This window comes from Python bivittatus, unplaced genomic scaffold (genome assembly GCF_059951505.1).
Source record: "Python bivittatus isolate LINGU-HERP-01145 unplaced genomic scaffold, Pbiv_v1 ctg000440_np1212, whole genome shotgun sequence".
Lineage (NCBI taxonomy): Eukaryota > Metazoa > Chordata > Lepidosauria > Squamata > Pythonidae > Python > Python bivittatus.
The window spans coordinates 2,118,756-2,128,504 of record NW_028277063.1 but is presented as its reverse complement, the minus strand read 5'-3'; the positions used below and the strand labels follow the sequence as shown (position 1 = coordinate 2,128,504).

The 9,749-nt window shown below is 44.4% G+C and overlaps 1 protein-coding gene across 1 annotated transcript; it reads right to left on the bottom strand.

Moving 5' to 3' along the window:
* Window positions 1-1,157: 1,157 nt before the first annotated feature.
* Window positions 1,158-8,512, bottom strand: ZG16 (zymogen granule protein 16). The gene is made up of 4 exons (XM_025173710.2): window positions 8,386-8,512; window positions 7,075-7,130; window positions 6,836-6,974; window positions 1,158-2,006 (listed from the first exon to the last, which is right to left on the bottom strand). Coding segments are annotated over exons 1-4 (519 nt in total). The 5' UTR covers window positions 8,388-8,512; the 3' UTR covers window positions 1,158-1,684.
* Between the last annotated feature and the right edge of the window lie 1,237 nt (window positions 8,513-9,749).

Below are 9,749 nucleotides of genomic sequence, written 5' to 3'. Positions count from 1 at the left end.
AACCTGCACCCCCTCTGGTATATTAATCAACTGTCACTTGATTTTTTTCTGCATGTGGATTTAAGATACTTCTGGAAGTAAACCTATGCTCCAAAATAGCTCAGCCCACAGATTGTCAGGGTAGTGGACAGATGTAGGATGGAGGAGGAGGGCAAGCTCACCCGTTTAACTTTGCACCCTTCCTCTGTGTCTGCATCCTGTCAGCCTGGCTATTTTTAGATATGGGTCTAGGGCTGTTTCAGGAGACTGATTGACACGTTCAGAAACTGCGCATGTGAAATGTCATTGGCATGGAGCAGGACCAGGCCGGGAACCTGCCATTCAGATAACTTTAAAGGTGGCTAAAGCCTCCATCCTAGGCATTTGCCTCCATTCATTGAACCTGCTCCACCAGACTTTAAGAAGAGTGATTGGTCCTGCTGGCTGGTGATGCTGTGGGATGGGAATCGCAGCCTGGGGAATCCACTACTTGCTATCCTTAACTTGCCCCACATCACAACAGGGACAGCACCACTTGCTTGCCTTGTGACTGAGACTAATGCTCGGCTGCTGAGACAGCGCAAACCCCATCCTTTTCACATGTGCCATGCACGTGATGCATGTAAAAAAGAGCAGGGCTTCAACCAGAAGTCATGGACACTATCTTGACTTTTTTGAGCCCCCCCCCAACCCTCCATCCCATGTGGCATCATTGCGTTTTTCCTAGTGTGTGGCTGGGTTCATACATCACACTAATGCATCACATCCTTGGTTTTGGCTTAGCACAGTATGTCCGCACAACCATTGTTGCTTACTCAACAAATTATGGTTAAAATAAACTCTGGCTTGGGTACAATGCACAAACTCATTCATCTTCCCAGTAGCCTTAGAAGACCAGCATTATTCTAATCCTTATATTTATATCAGGAAGTCTAAGGGAGCCACGTAGCAGTTTACCTAAGATCAAACAGGAAAGCCATGGTTGAGCTAAGATTAGGAGCTCATGGCTGTTGCATTTAACCATTGCCCCATTTCTCCTATTGTGTGAGCTCAGTATGCTATGCAGGTCAGTGTCCCTAAAATATTGAAAAATAGATTATAAGAAATTCCTACACTATTTCAGCAGAGTGATGGTACTGTCTTCAAGGATGGACAATTGGTAAATAAAAACACTGTGCTTTGTTTCCAGTTTGCCTTTTATTGGTCAACACTGATTGCCGGCTGGTCCTTTGAGGGAAGAATAGCTCCAAAGCGATGGGGCAAAGTTGAAGCAGATGGTAGTTGCTTTTCTTTCCCTTCCCTTTCATGATAAAAGAGGGGTGGGAAACATGTTGGAAGAACAATGTTGCTCTGGTCTGGAGGTATAATATGCATCTGTAGAGAGACAGACAGCTGGGAACAGGACCGGGCAGGCTGGTGAAAGAGTATCCTTGGATGTTGAGGGGGCTGAACAAATTTATTACCCTAACCCAGTGTTGTCCAAACTTGGGCACTTTAAGATGAGTGGACTTCAACTCCCAGAATTCCCCAGCCAGCCATTCTCCCAGCATTCTGGGAGTTGAAGTCCACTCATCTTAAAGTGGCCAAGTTTGGACAACACTGCCCTAACCTCATTGACAGCGGGCAAGGAAAAGATGGTTGCCTTTCTGCTATGCTGTTCTCTCTCCATCCTGTTGGTCAAGTCCTCTCTTGTTCTTCTGTCCCCTCACTTGCCACAACTTTTGCAACTGCCAGGGTACTTATCCCAATGGAAGCCAATGGCGTTAATGGCAGAACTGGAGCGGCCACTGACATAACGCAGGACGGTGTTTGGGAAGAGGGGCGCCCCATTGAAACTAGTGCCTTTATCTTTGCCGAAAGGAAAGACACGCCCCTGGTCAGTGACGAAGACGAGTTTGCGGAGATAACTGTCGTATTTCCCAGATGCTTGGATGATGGACTCCCCTGGGAACAGGAAGATTTCCTCCAGATCTCCTGAAGTGCCACCGACGTAGTTACTCCACTCCCGTCCGTAACGGACCTGCAAGCTAGAATAAATAAATGGGACCTTGGTTTTCTTGGACCACCTTTGATCTGTGCAAAATTATTTCCAGATTAGAGGAATCATATTACTACCAATAAAAAGGCACTTTTTCTTTGATAGATTTTCTTTGAGAAGAACAGTGGTGGAATGAGCAGTGAGGAAAGACAGGGAAGTTAGAAATTGAGGACACCTTTGTATGAACTCCTCTTAAAATTCTGTGAATAATGTGGACAACTACACAATAAAGCTCTTGTCTGGATTGAATTACACTGATTAAGGTGTGAAATGGCTTAATGACGACTAAACCTACATCAGGAACAGTCTTTACAGTGGGGCAAAAAAGTATTTAGTCAGCCACCAATTGTGCAAGTTCTCCCACTTAAAAAGATGAGAGAGGCCTGTAATTTTCATCATAGGTATACCTCAACTATGAGAGACAAAATGGGAAAGAAAATCCAGAAAATCACATTGTCTGATTTTTAAAGAATTTATTTGCAAATCATGGTGGAAAATAAGTATTTGGTCACCTACAAACAAGCAAGTTGTCTGGCTCTCACAGACCTGTAACTACTTCTTTAAGAGGCTCCTCTGTCCTCCACTCATTACCTGTAGTAATGGCACCTATTTGACCTTGTTATCAGTATAAAAGACACCTGTCCACAACCTCAAACAGTCACACTCCAAACTCTACTATGGCCAAGACCAAAGAGCTGTCGAAGGACACCAGAAACAAAATTGTAGACCTGCACCAGGCTGGGAAGACTGAATCTGCAATAGGCAAGCAGCTTGGTGTGAAGAAATCAACTGTGGGAGCAATAATTAGAAAATGGAAGACATATAAGACCACTGATAATCTCCCTCGATCTGGGGCTCCACGCAAGATCTCACCCCGTGGGGTCAAAATGATCACAAGAACGGTGAGCAAAAATCCCAGAACCACACGGGGGGACCTAGTGAATGACCTGCAGAGAGCTGGGACCACAGTAACAAAGGCTACCATCAGTAACACACTACGCCGCCAGGGACTCAAATCCTGCAGTGCCAGACGTGTCCCCCTGCTTAAGCCAGTACATGTCCGGGCCTGTCTGAAGTTTGCTAGAGAGCATTTGGATGATCCAGAAGAGGACTGGGAGAATGTCATATGGTCAGATGAAACCAAAGTAGAACGTTTTGGTCAAAACTCAACTCGTCGTGTTTGGAGGAGAGAGAATGCCGAGTTGCATCCAAAGAACACCATACCTACTGTGAAGCATGGGGGTGGAAACATTATGCTTTGGGGCTGCTTTTCTGCAAAGGGACCAGGATGACTGATCTGTGTAAAGGAAAGAATGAATGGGGCCATGTATCGTGAGATTTTGAGTGAAAACCTCCTTCCATCAGCAAGGGCATTGAAGATGAAACGTGGCTGGGTCTTTCAGCATGACAATGATCCCAAACAAACCGCCCGGGCAACGAAGGAGTGGCTTCGTAAGAAGCATTTCAAGGTCCTGGAGTGGCCTAGCCAGTCTCCAGATCTCAACCCCATGGAAAACCTTTGGAGGGAGTTGAAAGTCCGTGTTGCCCAGCGACAGCCCCAAAACATCACTGCTCTAGAGGAGATCTGCATGGAGGAATGGGCCAAAATACCAGCAACAGTGAAAACCTTGTGAAGACTTACAGAAAATGTTTGACCTCTGTCATTGCCAACAAAGGATATATAACAAAGTATTGAGATGAACTTTTGATATTGACCAAATACTTATTTTCCACCATGATTTGCAAATAAATTCTTTAAAAATCAGACAATGTGATTTTCTGGATTTTCTTTCCCATTTTGTCTCTCATAGTTGAGGTATACCTATGATGAAAATTACAGGCCTCTCTCATCTTTTTAAGTGGGAGAACTTGCACAATTGGTGGCTGACTAAATACTTTTTTGCCCCACTGTATTTCCAATGAATGTAGAAATTATCCATGGACTGTTAGAAGCCTTTCCCTGAGAGTGTTTGCTTGTATAATCCCCTTTCAGTCAGGATTCAGGCCTGGGTATAGGACTGAAACAACACTGGTTGCGCTACTGGATGATCTCTGGTGAGGGCAGGATGAGGGTTGCCCTACTTGACCTCTCTGGGGTTTTCAATACCATTGACCATGGTATTCTTCTGGATTGACTCAGAGGATTGGGGGTGGGTGGCATGGTATTGTGTTGGTTCACCTCCTTTCTTCAGGGCCAATTCCAGTTGGTGGTGGTTAGGGAGAAGAGATCCCTCCCTCGGCCCCTCCTGTGTGGGGTGCCCCTACTGCATGGGTGAGCTCATCCATCACCATGGGGTGAGGTATCATCAGTATGCTGATGATACCCAATTATACATCTCTGCTCTTGGTGAATTAAGTGATGCCGTGAATGTCTTATCCCAGTCCTGGATGCTGTGAGGGCCTGGATAGGGAACAACAGGCTTCAGCTGAGCCCTGGCAAGACTGAGTAGCTGTGGGTTTTGGGGCCTTCCGGTTCTAGGATTATGCCATCTTTGGTGCTGGATATGGTGGCACTGCTCCAGACAGACCCGGTGTGCAATCTGGGGGTCCTCCTGGACTCATGACTCCTGCTCAAAGAGCAGATGGCAGTTCTAGCTAGAAGGGCCTTTGCACAGCTTTGGGTTGTGCACCAGTCGTGGCCGTTCCTGGATCAGGGAGGCTCTGCTCATGGTCACTCATGCCCTAGTCACCTCCTGTTTGGACTTCTGTAATGTACCCTACATGAGACTGCCCTTGAAGAGTATCAGGAAGCTTCAGCTGGTGGAAAATGCACTGGTGTGGGTAGTTATGTGTGCCCCTAGAAGGGCAAACATTACACCTCTGGTCTGCGAGCTGCTTTGGTTGCCAGTTTGTTTCCGGATCCAATTCAAAGTGCTGGTTTTGACCTTTAAAGTCATTCATGGCATGGGGCCAGGTTATTTGAGGGACTGCCTCTCCCCAATTACAGCTGGCTGTCCCATCAGGTCTGGCAGAGAAGGCATGCTGCGAGTCCTGCCTGCCAGGGAATTCCATTCTGTGGGCCCTAGGAGGTGGGCCTTCTCTGCCGTGGCACCCGCCTTGTGGAATTTTCTCCTCCTGGAAGTGAGGTTAGTCTCATTCCTCTTAACATTCCACAAGTCCCTCAAGACTTTGTTAGGTGATCAGGGGACTGGGGAGATTTTGCAGTGGCTCCTTTACTATGGTTAATATTATCCTCTCCTCCATTGTGTGTTTTTTATACCTTTTATAGTTTTAATGATGACTTTTTATGTACAGTGGAACCTCGGTTTACGAACTTAATTCGTTCCGTGACTCTGGTCGCGACCCGAAGCAAATTTTCCCCCAAGCCTGCTCTGGCTTTCTTTGGAGCCATGCTAACAAGTACACCAAAAACCTTCACAGAACGCTAAGAAACATACCACAAGCCTCACCGAACATCTCCTTGCTACCGCGATCTCACCCACAGGAAGCCGCAACTGCGTGTCAGCAGGGAAAATGGCCGCATATCCTGTTCGTAACCCAAGGCGGAGTTTGCAAACCGAAGCAAATTTCTGCGGCCAGAGCTGGTCGTAACCCGAAAAGTTTGTGAACAGAACCATTCGTAACCCGAGGTTCCACTGTATTTATGGGTTTTTAACTGAGTATTGTACACCGCCCAAAGTCATTCTTTTGTGAGATGGGCGTCTATATACATATGATTAATCAATCAGTCAATAAAACAATAAATCACACGTTACTCATTTCATCTGGCAGTCACTCCACCGTGCATCAAATTGCAGTTGAGCAATCCTATGGCTACCCTGCCATGTGAAGGATCAAATCTAACATAGGGAATAATAATAAGCCTGAGTATCCCATTTCAAACAAAGTTGAACTTGATAACAAGCACAGTAATTCACTTCCAGATTCAGCACAAGGCTCTTGAATCAAGGTTTCAATATTACATAGCCTGTTATCTTTCTGGACTCGCCAATGATCAACAAGCAAAAAAAGAGAGATTTAAGTACAGTAACTGTGGAAGGAAACAGAAGAAAAGGATGACCAGCAGCAAGGTAGATCAACTCAATTACAATGGAGATGGAGGTACCATTGGAAGACCTGAAGTTGATGGCACATAATTAAAATCAATTAAATAATTGACAAGCAATATTTTTATAAGTAAGGTTTAATCACTGCTCTGCTGTTTCCAAGACTGATTCCAGGGCTATTAACATGGATGTACAAAAACGGGAATTCCGGCAAACATAATTTTTCACATTTGTCCACAAAATTGATTCAGGCAATTTCTAAAACCCGAAAGGTAATTAAAATCAAACTGAAAGGAAACAAAAACCACCCAAAGACCCTTCCCTCTTCCACACTGACCGAGATGGGAGGGAGCAAGTGACCTTATGATTACACTTGTTCATGTATACATCCTGTACGCTAGGGTTCCTCAACCTTGGCAACTTTAAGACGGGTGGACTTCAACTCCCAGAATTCTGGGAGTTGAAGTCCACCCGTCTTAAAGTTGCCAAGGTTGAGGAACCCTGTACGCAACCATGTAATTGAAACCCTGTCTCTTTCTATATGTGGCATATAGGCGGCACACATAAAAAGGGGTGGCCCTTGGATCACATGGTCATTACTGCCATCTTAAGCTTTTTGACCCCTTCCTTGGGATATCCCTACATACACACTTTATGGACTGATGTAAATCTGATCTGCTTTCGGGCATTCCTATACCTCAGAAAATTGCATTGACACAGGTTCTTTTAATTTCCATAAACCCAAGCAGGTTTTTCTTCCCCAAAATACAGGATTCTGAACCACAGCCCTCCCATTCATTCAGGTACTTACCCCACAATGTACCAACTGCTAACCCGGATCCTTATGGCAGTTATGGGTCCTTCTAGTTGGTTTCCAGAATGAGAGAAGCGCTGTCCTCCTGCCTTCCCGTACTCCCCAGAATAGGAAGAAGTGTACGGCTGAGCAATCTCTGAAATAAGATCCAGAGGGGGAAAAACAGAAGGGGTTGAGTTGTCTAGGGCAGTCCTAATAGCCCCACTTACTGTGGAACAGCCTTTGCCTCAATTTACCTGCATGAAGGGTGATGCCACAGCACAGTAAAAAGAACAAGGTGAAACAAGGCTTCCTGGAAAGACAATTTTGCATAAAATCAATTAATTACATTATTTTTATTATGGTGATACTACCCTTCTTCTCCACAACAGCAGGCATGCTTCCAATCTTCTCATTGCATTTCTTGCAATATCCCCATGGGGTGGCTCACAGTTAAATATTGGATGCAAAAGCCTTCATATTCCTCACACCCTGATTTTCGCAGAGGAACAGGGCTTTAATGGCAGGGCCTGAAAGTCAAATGCTATCATTCTACAAATCCCAGACTGACTGTCTTTCTCCAGATGGCTGTTACTGGAAAGAACTCTAGAGCTACAATGATATAAAAAGCATAGCAGTTTAAGATTCACCTGCATCAGCACAGCTTTCAAGATGCAGGGAGTTTCTCCCCTATGAATGCGTACCCCTCTACCACTGAAGCAATCCTTAGACCAGTGTTTCTCAACTTCGGCAACTTTAAGACCTGTGGACTTCAACTCCCAGAATTCCCCAGCCAGCTTTGCTGGCTGAGGAATTCTGGGAGTTGAAGTCCACAGGTCTTAAAGTTGCCGAGGTTGAGAAACACTGCCTTGGACACTAGATCAGGGACAGGGTATAACCTTTTCACCTAGATTTATTCCTAGAATTTTTTTCTCAATGCCTTGAGTTGTTCAGTTCTGTTACATGAAATCAGTAATAGAAGTGCAACATGCACGAACATATGCCTTAGTTTCAACACTAACCAACTGGTAATAGCTTTGGAGACAGGTGGCTGGATTTCAGTACCAAGTTGGACTTCTGCAATCTGTGTTAGAAAGTAAGAACTACACTACCATTGCTGTCTGTTTCCAAAACCAATCAATCTCTCCCTGTAGCATTTAAGTTTTGGAACCTTGGCTCTTTGCAATCTAACATCTAAGGCTCCAAATTAATTGGGGGGGGGGGGAGATCAAGGATAACAATTTGGGAGAGGTCCACTCCCTTACTGAGTTAAAAAATAGATATTTCCCACCTCCTCCAACCTGTTTTTAAAAGCCTGCCATCTCAAAGGCATCGAATCTTCTCGTGACTCTAAAAAAGATAATCCAAACCTTCATAGAACCAGAACCTCATAGACTTGAGAATACAAGTCTTACTAGAAATCACCCTCCAAGACATTTCTTCTTTTAAAATAGACATTACATTGGATGGGAGACACTTTTTCCCATCCTAGTGAATGGTAAGAACAGATGGCTGATTCCCTTTTGTTATATTAAATGAAAAAAACCCTTGTCCCATTTCTTACTTACATTGTGGCCAACACAGTCCTGGCTTTGGAGATTTGTGGCTGTCTTCTGCAAAATCAACTGAAGGGAACCTGTTTTATACTGTTTCCAAGGGACCATATGGATCACCTTATCTTGGGAACAGGCCCGCTGGGTAAATATCATTAGTTTCTTAGAGATTTCTTGGATTGGCATTTTCCTGGAAGTCACCCAAGTAACCCTCTCTCCCTTTCCTGGCTACCTGCTGTGGGGGCCCCAATTTGGCTTTGGGGGAATTCTAGGATAACAATGTCCTTGTGGCTAACTTTGCTGAGGATGGGTATTTCTTTGAAGGTGTCTCCCAACTGAAGGGCTTATAACTGGTTTGAAGGAAGCAATGCTTTGAAGTTGTCCATCAATAGTAAATTGAGAAGGCCCACAGCTTTCCTAAGAAGACCCACAGTTTACCTGAACAGCTGGCTGAGCTGGTGTACCACAGGCCCTCTTTAGTATTTGATATTTTTATTTAATGCTTCCTACACTATACATCAATATTTTGAAAACTCTCATGTATTTAAAAAAATGAAGAGTAAGAAATAAAAACAAAACTAAACAGTTTAATTCAGTATTTATATAGGGAAGGCCCGGAAGAAAGATAAAATGACAGGTACCTTACACATTTTAGAAAAGAGAATATTCTACAGTGCAGGTGCCACCTCAGAGAAAGCCTCCATGGGAGTGCAAAAAATGCACTCTGCCAATCTTCACACATGAAGCAGGACTTCCCATGTTGTAGCAATTGTAGCAATCGTCCAAATCTGTAATGGTGAAGGTGGGAATTGACAGGCTCTTGATCCCAAATTTGTGTATGTCATATGCAAACTTTTGAATCTTGTTTGGAAGTTAACTAGCAGTCCGTGCATATACATATACTGAACAATCCGGGCATATCATTCTGAATTATGGTACTCTGAATATGAGGTCACCAATGCACGAACAGTATATTTCCAGGAAAAGTCACAGCTGACGTACTAGTTGAAGCTGATAATAGGTGCTCTTGGCCACTGGAGTCGCTTGGCCTCCAATGGCAATGATGACGTTATGACCTTCTCCAGCTCAAGTGTTTGCTCTTTCTAAAAGAGTGCAACCCCATTTTGAACAGTTAGATGTCCTGCTCCCAATTTTTGTACCTGTTCTGTTTCAAAGTAGCAGACACAGTTGCTAAAGAGCAGAAGCAGATAACAGCAGACAATACTATCTCCTCACTCAGGGCCCCACTCCGCCCCAACAACAAAACAAGGTTTCTGAAGATATCACTGATGGAAACATTGGACTAAACATAGGGTATGAACGTGTGATGCATCTTCCCATGAACATTCCTCAGGTCCATAGCCTTTTCACTCGATAAG

Bases quoted from the DNA above. Each gene is read 5' to 3' on its own strand.
- ZG16 (XM_025173710.2), bottom strand. The intron at 6,975-7,074 runs GTAAATTGAGGC...ATCTTATTTCAG, and splicing joins TGGCATCACCCTTCATGCAG to AGATTGCTCAGCCGTACACT. The intron at 2,007-6,835 runs GTAAGTACCTGA...TATTTATTCTAG, and splicing joins AGCAGTTGGTACATTGTGGG to CTTGCAGGTCCGTTACGGAC.